The 19,124-nt window shown below is 38.7% G+C and overlaps 1 protein-coding gene across 5 annotated transcripts in view; it reads right to left on the reverse strand.

The window, feature by feature from the left end:
* Positions 1–2,384: 2,384 nt before the first annotated feature.
* The window catches only part of LOC147820902 (PMS1 protein homolog 1-like), a 37,624-nt gene continuing 20,884 nt past the window's right edge, over positions 2,385–19,124 (reverse strand). For 3 of the 5 annotated variants that reach the window (XM_087203141.1, XM_087203143.1, XM_087203144.1), the window contains 3 exons: positions 18,141–18,243; positions 5,071–5,234; positions 2,385–4,235 (listed from right to left, as the gene is read on the reverse strand). In XM_087203141.1, the coding sequence (XP_087059267.1) occupies positions 4,113–4,235; positions 5,071–5,234; positions 18,141–18,243 (390 nt within the window). In that variant the 3' untranslated portion in view covers positions 2,385–4,112. The remainder of the gene's footprint in view (positions 4,236–5,070; positions 5,235–18,140; positions 18,244–19,124) is intronic. The other 2 variants (XM_087203140.1, XM_087203142.1) reach the window with 1 other exon arrangement.

The following is a 19,124-nucleotide window of genomic DNA, read 5'->3' on the forward strand; positions in this document are numbered from 1 at the left end:
ACATTCCCTAACAAGTATGCTACTCCATTATGTCCTATCCATGAAGTCTTCATGTATTTCTTGATTTTCTGTAATGAAGACTATCAATAACTTAGCTTCCAGGAAAGGAAACAGACTACAACAGTATATATAAATACAAACGAAAAAAACTGTAAAAATCTAAGAGATTACCAGGGAATCCAAAAGGATGAACTTACCCAAAAGAATTTACTTTATTATGAAGCAGAGTTAAGAGAAGCCACAGTGTTTTAAATTGGTGCTTTATACATTTATGTATTGTGACTTTAGCACTGCTGAATTCATTTAATTACCACCCGGGCCATGCATGCACACAGGGAGTACGAAGAGGAATACAGATCAAGTAGATGTAGCCCTTCCACAAGGGGCTCCACAAATGCAAATCACTGGCAAGGATGCAAAAAATGTCATCCTGGGAAAACAGTAGGTGGAGAATGCAATGGGAACACCTGAAGCCTTTTTCAGTTCTCCAAGGGGTAATGGAAGACTTTAGACACTTTCTTTTTTTCTTCTCCGTACCAGGGATTGAACTCAGGAACTTGTGCTTGCAAGGCAGTCGCGGTGCCACTGAGCTACATCCCCAGCCCTGACACTTTACAATAGTGTAGATAAACACCAGAATCAGAAACCAGTCCCACTTATAAATTTGGATTTGTCTTTTATCTTTTCTATATACAGTAATTTCATAGAACTTGGGTGAAAAGTAAAAGAAATTGATGTGACAAAATATGAGACATTTAATGTAAATTGTTATTATGAGTTTACAAATAGCAAAAAAATCAACAAGAAACATTCAAAAGAAACAAATCCCTCTAAAACAAGCAACCAACCAAACAAAAACATACTTGATAATCAGCCCCAAGTTAACTTTAAACCATTGAGGGGAGGGGGTTTGAAGTCTAACTACATCAATTTAAAAGGAAACAAAAATAAAAATCCACCCAAACTTTCCAGATTAGTCCTGGAAGAGTAATTTCTGCCCCAGGAAGAGGCATCTGAGCCACAGTCCTGAACTGGAATCTCTGTGTGCATACTGCCTTCACAAGCTCTGGTGGGGATGGGGCAGCAGCGTGCGACCTTCAACACTGGCCCAATTGTACAACACCTTTCCTTGATTCCCCTATAGCACAGCTGAAACAGAGCTGGAGGAACATCAAAGTGCTCTGAGTAAAAACGCCAAGAGGCCTAATTGAAGGACAAAATGAACAAAGACTACTAAGAATATACCAAATACAAGTTATAAGACACTACTTATTTATCTTCAGTTTATAATCCAGATCTTTAGCCACCATCTTAGAGATTTGGAAGTGGTATCAGGAGATGGCGCTACCACGTTCACTACCAAATCCCCAGGGCCAAATTGCTGGGTTTTGGCTTCTGGCTAAGGCCTCTTTCCAGACTGACTGAAATCAGAGATATTCAACCCTTCAAAATTTTGTCTTCATTTGTTCAAATCTCAAAACATAATTATATCAAAATGAACAGGCCTCAATCAGACTCTTACGACATGGAGATGGGAACACTCTTTAAATCACATTGCTCTCTCAAGTAACAGTTAAAACCTCTTTATACTATCGAGATCCAATTCAGCTTCTGCAATACCAGGGAGGGCTAGGGATAAAACTCAGTGGCAAGCACATGCTTTGAATGCTACACAAACAATATTTTAAGAAAGTATTCACAAAAATCAACACTTATGAAGCACAGGAGTAGCCCTTATTTGAACTTATAAAATTAAGATTATGTGCTCAACTAGCAGTCTATGAAATTATTTATGTGTATATGAAATAGCTGAAATACTAAATTGGTTTCAGATACTATCGCATTAAGAATAACTTCTAATTCTGGGAAATAATAACTTTATAAATGAAAATATATATAGCAGGACCTCATGGGGGATTCAATTATTACAACCTTAAAACTGTAGTGCTCTTCTAAGAAATGGCTCTAGCAATTCTCCAAATAATATCTACTTTAAATAAACTCACTAAATCCACTTATAAATTATTTTCCTTTGGCTGTCTCATTATTCAATACGCTTTCAAGGAACATGGTGATGAAAGAAGAAAATACCGCTTTCTAACAGCCATACTGGCAAGAACATCAATATTATCAGTATTCAAAGAATGTCTTGGCAGGTTAAACCTTCATCAAAAGAAGGAACACTATCTAATCCAAGTTATCAAAATAGCAATAGTACTTCTCATATTATGTGCAATATTTTGTTTCTTATGCAGAAAAAATAAAGACATCAATATTACCATGTTTCAATTTTAAACAAGGACAAAAAATTCTTCAAAAAGCACATAAAGAATAATGAAAGTAAACATGTTTAAAAGAAAAGGCTAACAGCCAAATAGGATTCAGTATTCAGAGATTTACGATAACATGTCAATGCTGTGCTAGAAGGTTTAACAATATATTTTAACCTTCTTTTAGGCACAACACAACTAATAAGAAATTTTAAGAATAATCCATATGAGCAAACAAAAGCTTAAAGACAAAGCTTGTTCTATTTCAGTACATGATCTCCTTGTGTAATAATTAACATTTAATATTACTGTAGGACTTTTTATTATCTTAAATTACTGTCATGGTATGACATTCTCAGCATACTCTCCAGGATTTAAACTGAATCTGAAATTACTGAAGGCCATAAAGGGACCTGGATTTGCTCAATGTAAGTTCAGATACAGTGTCCTCTGAAAATAAAATACTGTTTAGTACAAAAGACTGCTTTTCATTCTCAGATGAAAATACCTAGACTGACAGTGTTACACTGGTTAATAACTTTAAAGAAGAGATATGTTTGACTTTAAGTGAATCAGATCTCCTCCTATTGGATGAGAGGGCGATCTGGCTGCGACATCTGTCACCCCACTGATCACCAGGGTGGATTCAGCTGATCTGGCCAGGCAGGTGTCCCCTTCCTCCCTCAATGCTCCATGCGCGTCCCTCCCGAAGCTGCACATCACAGGCCAACCAACCCGAATGGCTCTCCTTATATTATCTCAAATACTTCTGATATACTCATTTTCATTATATGAGGCAATAATTCTGTTATCTGTTATGTTTTCCCTTATTCAAAACTTTTTCTTTAGTTGCACTCAATTTTCTTTTACAAATACATGATTCCTGTTTCCTCTTCATATTTTGCCTTTTGGATCTGTTTTCCCTTCCTGATTATTATTTTCTCCTGACCCTGGTCTTGACTTGGGGATACTGAACTGCACGAGGTCAAGGGTTATTTGTATTAGCAGAATGAGCCTCCATCCATCAACGTCCTCAGGAGTCAGCATGGTAGAGCCTCCAAAAGGAACAGGTGGCTGACTCTTTAATTTTTTTTTTTTTCTTTAAAGAGGACCAAAGATTTTGATTGTAAACATTTCAGCATCACTTGACAATAGACAATTGACAATTTTTTTTCTTTTGAGACAGGGTCTCACTTTATAGTCCAGGCTGGCCTTGAGCTTACTACATAGCTGAGGTTGGCCTTGAACCTGCAGCAATCCTCCTGCCTCAGCCTTCCAAGTGCTGGGATTACAGGCATGTGCCACCATGCTCAGCTAGAAGAATCTTCTTAATAGGCAAAAAGACATGGAGTAGAAAGAAAACTGAATCAAAACAGATTCTGACCTAAGTACTATTACTTGTTGAAAAATATGAATTTTTCCCATATTTTTGATTGCTCTGAGCTTCAAGTTCCTCATACAAATAGAGATAATAGTGTTTACCTCACAAAGTTATTCTAAGTATTCTGAAATCTGAAAAAAAGGATATAAATCTAATGTAGTATTAAATGGGAAGAAAACAGTAGAGTGTAAAGAACCTGTACTCTGCAAGGCATTCTAAGTTTCAAATGTCATCTCAACAATTGTGTAACCCTAAATAAAATACTAAACCGCTGAGTTCAGATCAGGGGACAGCTGCAAAACTGACCTAAGGTCTACTTCCTTGGCTGTTACTGGGGAGATTACAGGAGAGCAATTAATGCCCCTAGCAGCGATCCTGGCACTGTGTCGCTCCTCGTTAAATGTTAATTTCCTAGGCCCCAGCAGGCTTCCACACTACTGTGTGGGTCTGTTCTCCTTCCGTTACATATTCTCCTTTTTTTGGTATTGGGGATTGAATTCGGGACCTTGCCCTTGCAAGGTAGACAGCAGCATCACTGAGCTAAATCCCCGGCCCATCCTTCCATTACATATTTCAAGGTGACCCTGTAGAGTTTGGGGAAAAACAAGATTATCAGAAACCACCTAAACCTTTCTTCCCCTAAGAGTCATCAAACAACATGATGAATTCCTTTCCTTAACAGGCCTGCTCTGAAAACTGGAAGAAATGAGGTAGGGTGGTCTTGAAACCAACCAAGCTCTTCCAAAGAAAAAAAGTGTAAAAGGTAAAGAATGTTCCCAAATTGTGAACTCTTTGAAGGAACAGAACAAGACTCACTCATCTTCCAATTTTCAGAATCTATTATTGCATTTGATGAAAGAAGCTTACAAGTATTTCTTGCATTAAAAAGTCCTTTAGGAGAATCACTGATCTTAGGTATTAAGAAATATAGGTAAAATTAATTTTATATAGATACTATATGATTAATTACAGATGCTCTTTATTTTATGAAGATACAACTAAAATGTGGACTAAATTTTTGTCTTTGGGCTGCTATAACAAAATATCTCATAAACAACACAAGTTTATTTCTCATAAGGAGGCTAGGAAATCCAAGATAGGCACCAGCAGATCTGGTGTCTGGTGAGGATTAACTTTCTGGTTCACAAGCAGCACTTTCTGCGTGTCCTCAGATGGCAGAAGAGAAGGCAGCTCTAAGGGCACTGATGCCGTTCACGAGGGCTCTGCTCTTCTGATCTAATCACCTCCAAAGGCTCTAGGTCCTGAAATCACCCTGGTGATTAGGTTTCCCACAAATAATCCCGCAAGTGAGGGGTTCAGTCATTAGCATATATCGAACTGATCTGGATAAAATACATTGTCTCCTTATTCTATTCTATTATATACCAAAATAATCTTATCAAATATAACAATGCTCACCTTATTATGTACAAAAACAATCCTTAAGTCAGGTTTAAGGATACCATAGCTCATGAGGAGATCCTGGACCTTTTTGAGTTCATCTTTACATTTTTTAGCAGTTGAGTAAAACTGCTTTCTTACAGGCAGATTCCTAAATAATCTTAAAACAGTTACAGTTGTACCTGTTGGCAAATAAAAGGCTAGTTAGACATGGAAGAAATTTTAAAGATCTTCAAATTCATACTCAAATCCATAGTCAGTAAGGAACCCTTTCTATACCTAAAAGCTAATCCTCCTCCCAGTGTGGGAGGAAAGGAAAGCTCATCTTTGCAAACTATTCTGATCTCCTGCTAGACTCTATCTGTAACCTGCTAAGTATGCAGTCTAAGCAAGTATAATTTTATTTCTACCAGTGCAGAGAAACATGGGCTCACTGAAACGCAGTATCTTTTTTTTTTCTTTCTGGTACTGAGGATTAAACCCAGGGCTTCGCTCAGGCTAAGCAAGTACTCTACTACTGAGCTACATTTCCAGCCCTTTTTCTTATTTTATTTTGAGACAGGATCTTGCTAAGTTGTTCAGGTTGGCCTTTAACCTGTGAGCCTCCTGCCTCACTTTCCTAGCTGCGGTTCCAGACACTGCCACCACACAATGTTAGAATGCAGGTTAAGAAATCTGCTGATATTCAAACTACCTGGAGATGTTTATTCTGCACTTTACAATCTACAGGTGGTACAAGAATATACAACATACATGATAACCTTAATTATACCATTAAAATTTCTTACCTGAACTAATATCCAATAACTTGGTTTTATTTACCCATCTTCAACAACATTCAAAACACAGGACAATGAAACAAAAGAATTAAACTAAAAAGCTAATAAAAATTACACTTGTTAACGATTAGGTTAATAAGTAGCTTTTATCTAAAAAAATAAAATTACATGAAACTAAGACTAGATGTTTGTAGGGCTGGGGATTTAGCTCAGTGGTTCCGCTGCCTGCCTCGAAAGTGCAAGGTCCCAAGTTTGATACCTGGTATCTGCCCCCCTCCCCCCCAAAAAGACTAGATGTTTGTCATGGCCATATGCAATAGGTATGTGTCTTGTCTTGTCTTTTCTTGGCTTTTTGAGACAAGCTCTGGCTATGAAGTTCAGGCTGGCCTTGAACTCGCAGCAATCCTCCTGCCTTAGCCTCCTGAGTGCTGGGATTACAGGCATGCACCACTTCACCCACCTGTTTGTTTTTTAAAATATGTTTTAAAACTACTAGTCACCAGCAAATCTCAAACTTGTTAAATCAATCTCCCTATGAGATTCTAATGAATATATAGCCAGAAATGAAAACCATGCACTGAAGAGTTAAAACAAACAAACAAACAAACAAAACACCAATTTAGGTCTCTGGCTTCATGTTTTGCTGGGTATGATCCCTCCCTCCTGCACATGCCTCCATTATCATGTGATGAGACCCTCACCACAGCCCCTGAACTTCCTAAACTGTGAACTAAATTAACTCTCTTCTTTATAAATTTTCTAGCCTCAGATTTTGTTTCTGTAGCAACAGAAAACAGACTAAAACAGTTGATACCAAGGGGCAGAGTCACTGCTGTAACTATGCCTAAAAATGTAAAAGCAGCTTTGAATCTGGGTAATAGGCAGAGATTGAAAGAGTCTGGAAGAAAAGTCTAGAAAAAGCCTAGACTGCTGTAAGGAGAACATCAGAAGCAATTCTGGATATGACGCAAAAGATGAGAAGAGCAAACCAGTCCTAGATGAAAATGAGGATTCTACTGGAACTTAGAATAAAAGTTACCCACATAACATCACTGTAAAGAACTTGGATACACTGTGTTCACTTTACGGAAGGCCAGCTTCAAGAATGATGGACTAGTTTTCAGGCAGAAGATCTGTTTTCTTTTTTGATACTGGGGATTGAACCCAGACACACTCCACCACTGAACTACATCCCTAGCCCTTTTCATTTCTGATTTTGAGACAGTATCTCACTAAGTTGCCCAAACTGACCTTTGACCCTGTGTTCCTCCTACCTCTGCCTTCTGAACAGCTGAGACCACACCCACACCACTATGCCAAGACGGCAGAAGAAATTTCTAGAAGATGTACAGAAGGCCTTAAGTGGATACTTTTGTCTGCTTTCAGTGTGAAAGGAGAGCAATGGGAAATGGAGAAGGAGGATTTGGAAAATTCATAGCCTGTCTAGGGAAAGAGATGGAGAAAAAAAAACAAAACACTTTCAAGAGAATAAAATCAGAATGCAGCTAAGCAACAGCTTGCATCCCTGTGGATAAAAGGGAGCCCCATGCAAGATAGTGGGAAAGAACCCTGAGGGCAACTCAGAGACCCTTAAGGCTACCCTTCCTATTATACACCCAGAGACCTAAAAGTGCAAATTTGTTTCAGGGTTAGAGTCCAGGGTTCTCGGCAAAGACCCACTGTCCGAGGCTGCCAGGCTGGTGTGGGATTCTACTCCTTGTCTGCTGCAGAAATGCTTCACAGCAGCAGGACATAGTTCAGGTGGGCCAAGGCACCACGCGTGCCAACAGAAGACCTTGGTGGCATCCATATGGTGCTCATTTTGTAGGTGGATAGAATACAAGAGTCATGCAGTCTTGACAGTTTTGAGAAAATTACTCCTTTCTACTTGCCTATTTCTTCATTTTGGAACAGGAATGCTTATCCTCTCTGTCCCACCCTTGTATCTTAGAAAGATGGAACTTGTTTTTTGATTTTTCAGGCTAACAGCTAAGACGCTTGTTTTTAGGCATAGTTAAATCAATGACCCTGCTCCTTGGTATTGGAGTCTTGGATAAGATTTTGGACTTTTGAGTGAAGCTGGAGGAGTTAAGATTTGGGTGCTACAGGGGATAGAAAGATTGTATTTTGTATTTAGACAGACAGGACCCAGGAGGCTAGGGGGGGATGATACAGTTCGGATACGGTTTGTCCTCCAAGCATTCCCGTGCTGGAGGCCTGGTCCTCAATGTGGCAGTGTCAAGTGGTAGGGCCTACTGGGCTAGTCACTGGGGTGCTGCCGGAGGAGGAGTTAAGGTACTCTCTTGAGGCCTCAGTTGTTCTCTCAAGAGCAACTTGTGAAGAGTAAGCTTGGCCCCTCCCCAGTCTCTGGTCGCCTGTCCTGCCTGCCATGTGATCTCCCCCTCCTGCAACTTTTACCCGTTACTGTGATGATCTTCAACTTTTTTTTTTTGTACCGGGGATTGAACTCGGGACCTTGTGCTTCCGAGGCAGGTGCCTGAACCACTGAGCTAAATCCCCGGCCCTCTTCAACTCTTTTTAAAAGTGGAAATCATCATTGGTGTAGGGTTTCTCAATCTTGGCACTATGACACTAACGTTGGACCAGATAAATTTGTTGTTGGGGACTGTCCTGTGTATCATCGAATGTTTAGCAGCATTTCTGGCTTCTTACCCACTCAGTGCTAGTGGTACCCCACCCTGTCATAGTAATCGAAAATATCCCCAAATATTGCTAATTGCTTCAGGGGAAGCTGCCCAAGATTGAGAACCACTCATTTAGTGTATAGCAACTAGCATCTTTTTAAAAGATAAAATAGAATAAAAAGAATAAACCAGGACAGAAAATGGAGCATCACATTTCACTGTTGCATGAAATTTTTGTTGTGATTTGATTTATGTGAATTGGGCTGCTAAGTATTATGTATTTTTTACTGTGAAGCAAAGTTAAAAAGGCTAAAACTCACTATATAATAGGTCCTACTGCTTGTAACAATGGGCAAAGACATAAAGAAAAGGCAATCCTAAGGGGAATGTAAGACTAATAAACCCTAGCATAGAATCAGGAGTTCCAAGAGGAGGGAAAATACAAATGAAGACTTAATAATTGAGAAATATCTTCTAGAATTAAAGTTTGAGTGTGTATTTCAAGAGCTTACTCAGTTATGAGGAATATTTTTAAAACAAAAGAAACCATTTTCCTCTAAAAAATCTCAAAATTCAAAAAAACCAAAAAATTTTTACAAGCTTGCAAACAGAAAAAAAAAAAGTTTCTTATAAGAAAAGACTACTATCAAATTTCTTCGCTACAACACTAGAAGATGGACAATCTATAAATTTTTAAGGGCAAGTTAAGAAACCTACAGCTAGTTAAGATATGGCTAAGAGCAAAATGAAGACATTTTTGGACTTACAAAAATTTAGAAGTGTCACTCTAGTATATTTGAATATGAACTCTAACCAAATGACAATTACATCAAAATACAGGTTTCACGACAAGAGAAGAAAATAAATTTGGTGAGCAAAGAGTCCTAAAATTGGAATATAACTAGGGGATGGTAATATGGATGAGATCTGCAATATAACCATTAAATCAGGACTCATGACATGAAAGATATACTGGAGAAGAACAATTGTTTGGGAGTCAATATTTTCAATGATTACTAATAATACAGCTAACTGGGGAAAAATAGGTGGGACAGGAGAGGAAAAAAGCTTACAAGGCTGTGCGTACCTAGCCTATGGCTACATCCTCTCCTGTCAATCTTCTTTCTTGTGTTTCTTTAGCACATCAGATCTGACTACAACTCAGGGCCCTGGCATCTTCCATCCACCCTTTGGATGACCAACTCCTTGAACAACCTTCAGATCCTGGCCTAAATATCACACTTCTAGAGATCCATCCTGAATACCCTATCGAGGACTGTGCTACCATTCAGAACAAGAATGTCCTCCACAGGCCTCACGCGAAGAGAGGTAGGGATTTGGAAGATGACTGAGGGGTGATACAGCCGACTTACTGTTAGGACGTGGGGCCTGCTGGGAAGAAGCCACTCACCTTGGCATAACCTGTAAGGATTTCTCTCTCCCGAGCTCCTCCTCTCTCTCTCTGCTTCCTGGCTGCTATGATGTGAGCAGTTCTTCCTCCACTATAGCCCTCTGCCATGCTGTTCTGCCCCGGAGTCAGCTTACCAGGGACTATAGCTATGAGCCAAAATAAACCTCTCCTCCTTTAAGTTGTGGTCGTCCAGTATTGATCTTAGCAATGAGTAAGTATCTCAGACAGGTTTTGGTTCCGAGAGTAGAGTCGATGCTAGGATTATACTTAACAATGTGATTTACAATGAGGAGTTTGGAAAGATTTAGAGGTGCCAGCTAGAGAAACCCTACAATGCCATAAACCAAGCTTGATGAGATTCTGATTAGAGCTCAAGAGACCAGAATGCTGAGAAAAATGCAGATGGTGAAGACCAGGATCAGGTTTCAGTTGGATAAAAGGACTACACTGGCAGCTGGACTCTAGACCATGTGTGTTATTCTATGGCAGAAAATTTGTCTACATTTTGCTCATATACTAAGATTTTATGAGAGGTTGAGATTAAGCGTGGTAGACTAATCAATCTTGTGGAGGAAATGTCAAGGAAGCTCCACGTTCAGCATATAGCATGGATACTATTTATGGCTTTTAGCAAGATATACTATAAGGAGCAAAGAGCCAAGCTGAGTAATTTGAAAATTTTTGCTGGTGGCCACAAAGCAGCTGCCTATAAAACTGGGGCCTATAAAATTTTGGCTCCAAAAAGTTTGGCTGCTAAAAAGATTAACACTAAAAAGAAGCCAAGTCAAGTACTTTGCATCAGGACAACAGAAAAGATGCCTTGAGGGCATATCAGAAATCTGCAATTGCAGGCTTAAGAGTATAAAGCTGCAAAGTTTTCATTTGAGAAGAGAGCTCTGGGGCACCCTGCTTCAGAGGGCTGCCTAGGCAACTGACTTGCCAGGATTTGCTCCACTGGTAGGTAGGCACTCAGAGGTCTCTGCAGCCATGATTCCAGTGGGCCTGGTTACTGCTTGAACTGGCATCAGACCTTGGTGTTATTCATGTGGTAGTGGTTCAACAGGCATACAGAATGCTAGAGTTGTGGGGTCAGGGAGGCCTCTTCCTAGATTACACAGGAAGAAAGACCTGGGAGGCCAGCAGTATGTTCCTGAAAGGTCAGTGAGTGAAACTGTGAGGCTGAAGCCAAAGGTGCTGTGGAAACTCCAGAAGTTGGAGAAGCCAGGAACATGGAAGTCTGAGGAGAGCCATATGCAGTGAGTAGAGCCACTTCAAAAGAAGTCATGAGGGGTACAATAGGGCTGGGGCCACCAAAGTCCTTTGGAGCTCACATCTTTGCCCTGGGGTGCTGGACATAGAGCTACAAGATTTAGTGTTTGCACTGCTGGGTTTCAGTCTTGCTTTGGTCCCATTCCTGTGTAACCCCTGCTTGTCCCCTTTTAGAATGGGAACGTTTACCCTGTGCCATGGTATGTCAGAACTGTGTAACTTTCACTCTGATTCTTACAAGGGCTTATAAGCTAAGAGTTTTTGCCTTGAGTCCTAAAGGAGACTTTGGACTCTTCAGCAACATCACTCTTACAGATGTACTAAATCCATTTTGCATAAAGAAATGCACAAAAAAGAAGCAAGATATATGACACACAGGTACAAATTCCCTATGAATGTTATCATTATGTGTATCTAAAATGTACCAATAAATGTTTTGCTTAAAAAAAAGAAAAGAAATGCACATGAGTGTTTTGGGTGCCAGGTATAGAATTAACATTGTGGTTTAGATCAAGAATGACCCCTAAAGCTTCACACATTCACAGGTCGGGTTTTGGGAAGGTGACTGAATCAGAGGCAATACAGCTGACCTGCTGTTGGGAGGTGGCATCTGGTACGAGAGATGGGTCACTGGGGGTGTGACCTGGAAGGGTGCATCTCCTTCCCCAGCTTCTCCCTATCTTTCTGCTTTGGTGACCACCATGACATGAGCAGCTTTTCCTTCACTCTGCCCCTCTGCCATGACATTCTGCCTTGGAGCCAGCTGACCACAGATTTTAACTGTGAGCTAAAATAAACCTCTCCTTTAAGCTGTCTCAGTACTGTGTCTCAACAATGGGAAAGTACCAAAGACAGGCTGCGTCTTCCAAACTGAAAATATGTTTTATTTCCTCTTACAATTATCATTATGTGAAAAAACATTGTTTGCCTTCTCTTTCAAAATAACATTATACATTCCTGGGAGCTTGAATTTCCTGGGATTTCCCTTGCAACTTTAGTTCCACTCTCTCAGCTTCACTAGATATCACCCTGTCTGGGGCTGCTGTAGGGACTATGACCCTGCCACATACCACCTGGTAATCCTATAATTCTGCATCCTGCAAAATCAGCATCATGCGGCTAATGCCACGGTCTGCCACCAATCCAAGATGTCCTTGGGCCCACCTGAACCACTGCTGCAGTGGTTTCTATGTGCTTTGCTGGTGTGGGCAGTCATAGTTAGGAAGGGCATCCTAAGGCATTCTTCTCAAGAACACTCATTACTGGACATTCTTTGAAACAGATTTTCATTTCCACATCTTTGACCCTGTGATAACTCCTGCTTTGCTAACTTCTGACATTCTCTCTAGGCATCCTGTCTATTGTCCTGATATAAAGCTCTTGGTTTGTTTGTTTTTTTTTTTTTTTGGTACTGGGGATCGAACTCGGGACCTTGGCACTTTCGAGGCAGGTGGCGGAACTACTGAGCTAAATCCCCAGCCCTCTCTTGGTTATTTTTTATCAGTGCTGATCTCTCTAGCAACCATATCAGTGCTGATCTCATAACAACTATGTAAAGAAGTACTTTACATGTACTATTTCTGGGCCAAATTGCAAATTTTCCAAATGTTCCTGCTTCTCTCCCCTTTGCTAATTCTTACTGTTAAACTGGGTTAAAAGATGGCTGTCATGTTCATGCGGCTGCCCGAACTTTATGCTGCCTTGGAATATCCTCCGCCATAGGGCTGGGGATTTAGCTCAGTGGTTCTGCCGCCTGCCTCCCAAGTGCAAGGTCCCAAGTTCGATCCCCGGTACCAAAAAAACAAACAAACAACAACAACAAAAAATAATAAAAACAAAACAAAAAAATATCCTCAGCCAGATAAACTAATCCAACACCCTTAGGCTTAGCCTCCTACAGTCTCAGGGCATGGATATAATACAATTAAATTCTTTGTCAGGGTATTCTCTAGTCCAATCCCCAATAGTGTATTTCTACTATATAGAAATTTTTCAGTATCTTTCCTGTCTACATTTCTATCAACATTCTGGTCTTCTGATTCCTCATAAGAATCACATAGTAAGCTCTGCTTACAGCACTCCAGGTTTTTTTCTAGCCTGATACCCCAAACGTTTTCTAACTCCTCTTGTGAACTACTTTTAAAGGCTTCTCTCCATCATCATGCAGTAAAAGCAACAACCCACTTCTCAACGTTTGGCGTTAGTTTTCCATTCCTGTAACAAAATAACTGAAATAATATATTTTAAAAGATTTATTTGGCTCACAATGTTGGAGTTTCCAGGCCACAGTCAGTTGGCCCTGTTGCTTTTGAGATTCTAATGAAGCAGAGTGGGAGCATCTCAGTAGGGGCATCCGGCCAGAGAAACTGCTCACCAGCAGGGTGTAAGCAGAGACCTGAAAGGAGTGTACCCCAATATCCCTTTTGAGGCCATGTCCCCAAAGAATAGAAGATCTCTCACTGGAGACCAAGGCTTTACCACATAGGTCTTTCAGAGGCATTCTAGATCTAAACTACAGCACCCATCCTATCAATTATTCAGAGTACTCTTATAGTTTTAGATTTTAGTTTCCATTTATCTACTGAAATTCTCCATTTTCTTAAAAGATTTTGATCATTTTTCAAAATTCTTTAATGTAGTTTTTAAAGCTGTCATCTTTTAGTTCAAATATCGGGTTCACCGGTGAGTTTCTTTATACTGTCCCCCCCCCCCTTAGTATGCATCTCATTTTCCTTCCTGAATATGCCTCAAAAGTTTTACTTTTGCCAGATATTGTATACAGAAGAGTAGATACTAAAGAAGATCATATTTTCTCTCAAAGGAAGTTCTTGTCTCCTCTCGAGCAAGTGAAGAGCATGCTTCTCCAATCTAATTATGAGTTTGGGTTGGAGCTGAGTTGCCCCTTTATTTAGTTCCAGTTCACCTTTAATCTCCAATGTCTTAAGGATAGAATCAGTCCTCTTGCTCCTGCAAAGCTTTAAGATCTTTCTTTTTTTTGTTGATGTTGTTGGGGTTTTTTTGGTACCGGGGATTGAACTCAGGTCCTTGCAGCTTTAAGATCTTTCTTTACTAGCTCAGCCCCAACTTTATTCTTCAAGGCTCACTCAGCAAAAGTCCTGATGAGATTTGGTGAGTCGGGTGAATTAGCTCAGTGTCTGGGAATCTCATATCCATGTGTCATGTTCACATGAGACTACAATAGTCCACAAGAGTCCACATGAGACTATTCAAAGTTCAGCTAGTTTACTGCACTGTCATACAAGATCCTTTATGTAAGGCAGACTTGCTTCTTTGTCCACCCTATGCCTCCTAATTTGGTTAATATTCCCACGGATACAAATTACTGCCAGTCACTTTTCACCTAGAACTCTTGAACTTAGTTCATTTAAATTTGTCTGTGACATTGCACTTCAACAAGTTTAAAGAAAAATACAAAATTTTTAAGTTATAAAGTGTTTCATTGCTACAAAGAGAGCAATGGAGCAATGGTCTCCTCCTCTTCTTTGGTACTGGGGATGGAACCCAGGGGTGCCCTACCACTGAGCTATATCCCCAACCCTTTTTATTTTTGAGTCTGAATCTTGCTAAGTTGCCAGGATGGCTTCCAACTTGCAATCTTCCCGACTCAGCCTCCAAAGTGGCTAGGATTACAGGCTTCGGCCACCACATTCCGCAGCTCCTCCTCCCCCTCCCTCCCCCCTCCCCTCCCCCTCTTGCTCTCCCTTCTCCTTTGTCCTTTTCGTTTTTTGAGGCAGGGTCTCACTACATAGTCTACGCTGGCCTTGAACTTCCCATCTTCCTGCCTCAGCACCCAGACCCCTGGGATTACAGACTTGTGCCCCATGGATGCCCTGACAATCCTTCTACATACATCATTCTTCTCACTGGGAAGTTACACTCCCATGCCTTTTTACCCATTATCTTTAAACTCAAGTACCCTATTTCCTAAAAAACACTTGCTAACCTCCCTCTAGGCATTTAGTGGCCTCATTTTTTTTGTCATTATTCATTTACTCATCCTAGAGGGCTCCTCACTAGTCTAATGTCATCTACCGTAGCTAGGAACAGATAGAAAAAAGGCAGGCGAGCAGAAATCAATGGGACAAAATAGAAATGTGCTTATAAAACTGGAAAAAAATTCTTGATTTTTAAATATGTTATATCTATCTCAAAGACCATATTATCTAAGCACTGAAAAATATTCTCAGAGTAAATTAAGAATTACTAATAAGACGCAAATTACATCTCTGCATAAAACTTACTGATGGAAAAGACTTTTCTGATTCCAAATGAAATTTGTATCCCTCAAAATATCAAGCAATACTAGCCAATAGGGAGAAGACCCCAGTATACTATCATATTTTACAAGAGAACTGCTCAGCTCTCTAACTTTAGCACATTCTTCAAACACCGGATTAAACTGCATTCCTGTAATAAGCTCCCTGTTATATTTTTACACAACCCTATGTTATGTCACTCATAAAGGCAACTATTTATACTCCTAATGTAAATGTGTGGATGCCTGTATATCAGAAAGTATTCTTAAACTAATGAATAAAGTTCCACTCTTCAATTAAGATAAAAAGATCTTTCAATACATGCACAATCATATGTAGTAGGCATTCATATAGAACATGATACTCTACTCTAATAATATGGTTGGAAAAGGAACATCCTGATCACACTACTTCTGATGTCTGGGAAATTCCCAAGGCAGAAGAACTGAGGGGAGGGGAGGCATCTAGGAGGGTAAATCAAATTAGACGCTTACTATTGGTTAAGGTAAAGGAAATAGAAGTGATGATAGAGAAAGTATGACTAAAATAATTTAGTCAGCATTCTTAGTAAAAGAATTTAAAAGCTAGAGACATTTCTGTATTTCTGGTTAGTTCAAAAAATCAGGTACAGTGCTTTAAAACAAGTGGATAGAAGGTAAAGCCAATTAGAATGGAATTTTGTTAAACACATAAACTACTTTAAATGGCATAATCCATAAAAAGATACCCATACCCAGAAAAACCAGAAATGCAGCTTCTCATAAGTTATTTTTAAAACATCTTTAAATGTTTTTAAAGGAGTAACAAGTTTTCCAATGTCTAAATAAGATTCTGTTGTAAGTTGTGCCTGCACCTCCCGTTATGTTATCTCTAGGTGTCATCCGATCAGACTATATGAAGAGTAAGTGCTAAGCAAGGATGTTCACACCACAGCAGAAATTAATCCAAAAGAACCCTAAATGCACAGGTATAAATTAGGATAGCTGAACTGCAGTTTTATCTTACACAGAAAACATTTAAATGGAAGCTAATGACAGCTGGTGAAATGTGAGTCTACGATTCAATCACTCAAAAACCACTAGCACTAAGCAATGTAAACGTAAAAGGCTTTGGAAAGTGTTTGTGGATTTTTATAAGCCCATCTAGAACAATTTGAAATTAAGACTTTTTGTTGTTTCCTAACCAATCAAGTGTAATTAGGTGAAAAAAGTGAATTATGAAAGGCACTCACCGGCTTTGTAGCTATTTACCTTCCAATTATGTTTATTTCTTAAGATAAAAGAACAGGCTAAAGAAAATAAGGTTCATTTACTGACTATAAAAATTCCTTACTATGCATACCCAGTCTTACTAAAGGTAGAAAACTGAGGTCAGCAGGGGAAGAAAAATCAACCAGAAAAAGGGCAAAGATCAGATGGAGTCCATATTTAAAGGATTGTTATTTCATAGTTCCCATGGAGACAAATACAGAAAAGCAGAAGAAGTATGAGTGATGCAGAGCCACTGGCCATGCAGATTAGACTGGTTACTACTAAGATAAAAATAAATACTTTTAAGTTTTATAAGGTAAGGAGATTACTTCAAAGTACTCTACTAGATAGCTACTCCTAATGGTTTCCTAATTTGAACTCCTAAGACCCAAGGTCAGAGCATTTCCTGAGAGGAATCATTTTTTTTTAAGCCTCTTTGTCCTACTGTTCAACATATAGTAAAAGAATTATACTCGATTTTAATTAAAATGTGTATAATATTTATTATTATACATCACACTAGACTTGAACTCATTTTCATTATCAGAATAAATGAGGAAAAAACTAGTATTTTTTTTAAGGAAACATAGTCCCTAATTGTAACTATGCTGAGGTTTTATAAAATAAGAGTGAGCAAATTTGACATAAGAATTAAGACATCAGAAAATATAGTTCAATGAAGACAATAGTATTTGCAAAAAAATAAATCGAATAATTTAATGCTTAAACTGGAAGAAACCATAGGAAAAATAAAGGACTTTGATAAATTATAATGAGGAAACAAAATTAAATATGAATTTATAATAAAATGTAAGAAAATTACATATAAGACAACTTAAGAATTACACTGTACACTGCCCTGCCTCACAAGCGGAAGGACCTGAGTTCAATCCCCGGTATGAAAAAAAAAAAGAATTACACCGTAAGTAGGAACAAGAATTAATATACTTATTCTCCTCAAAATAACACAGAGAAAGAAGATACGTTAGGGTATTAGAAAAAAGGTTCTTGTCAAGAAGTTGTTAAGTGTTAAATAGCCATGCATATACTATCCTGTTACTTCTGCATATGTTTGAAATTTTCCATAAAGAAATATATTTTAAATTATTACATAATCATATCACCTTAATACTGTGGTTTATTATCACTGTCAAAACTCCATGATGTTTTAGGTGTTTCAATAGAATACTGTCCTTCATATTTAAAGATGACACTGGCAACCCAGCAACAGGAAAATAAATGCTCTGATAGTTTCTGCACAAACTAATACAGCGTTGTGCACAGTCTCTAACGTAACTCCTCTTGAGTATTTGAGAGGTTCCTAACTAAACGTTGAACATTCACTTTAACTAGATTTTATCAGGTCCAAAACAATATATCTCAATTCAGAGGATAATACCGTTTTTTAAACAAACTAGACAGAAAAGGTAAAGAATGCTATAAAGCTATCCTCTTACCTTGACCAAGATGTGAAGGTTTTTGAGAAACTATGTGGCCACTGTCATCTAAAACATACTGGGTGCTAAAATTATCAGCAGCTGTCCTTGTTGTAATTAAAACCTGGAAATAAAAAATTCTCTAGTACAATTATCATTTTAGACATTGCAATAGGTTCACTACCAAATTAGATTTGAAATACTGGTCATTATAACATAGTTACTTAATATTAAAAACATTTTACTTGATAATTCTTATGACTACTTCTCTCGAAATATTTCTTAAGAGTTACACTAATAAGTAGAGCAGCTTATATATTTTGTTGTTGCAAACTGCTGATTTTTCAGTATTTTAATTAAAACACACAAAAACAAACCAATATATTTGAAATGGCGATTGGGGTGTATATATGATTTACATATGTAAAAGCAAACATTTCATCTGCCTTTAAAGAATCTGTTTTGTTTGCTTTTTTTTTTTTTTTTTTGGTACCGGGCATCGAACTTGGGACCTTGCACTTTCGAGGCAGGCACCGGAACCACTGAGCTAAATTGCCAGCCCAAGGAATGTTTTTTAACAGATTTCCATAAATTGTGGACAAAAGAATAATCCTTAGGTAAACTGATCATTCTGTCCCCGTTACAACTTGTGCAAAGCTGCATTTTCGTATTTAACGTTTATGGATCAAAAAATTAAAAATATACAAATGTATCTTTACGGACACATTTTTCTTAAACCCAAACTTAAACTCATTAAGTGCAAATTTTTTATTAGTTAAAAGAAAAACCTGAGCATTAATAAAAGGGAGAAATTCATTCACTATGCAAATATTTCCTTGCTGAGTACAGTAGCACACGCCTATAATCCCAGCAGTCTAGGTGGCTAATGCAAAAGGATCACAAGTTCGAGTCCCACCCAGGCAACATTACAATTTACTGAGACTCTGTCTCAAAAATAAAAAGGGCTGAGGGTGCAGCTCAATGCAAAGACCCTGAGTTCAATCC

Source organism: Heterocephalus glaber, unplaced genomic scaffold (assembly GCF_053883595.1).
Source record: "Heterocephalus glaber isolate CG9 unplaced genomic scaffold, H.glaber_assembly_v1.0 deba00001785, whole genome shotgun sequence".
Classification (NCBI taxonomy): domain Eukaryota; kingdom Metazoa; phylum Chordata; class Mammalia; order Rodentia; family Bathyergidae; genus Heterocephalus; species Heterocephalus glaber.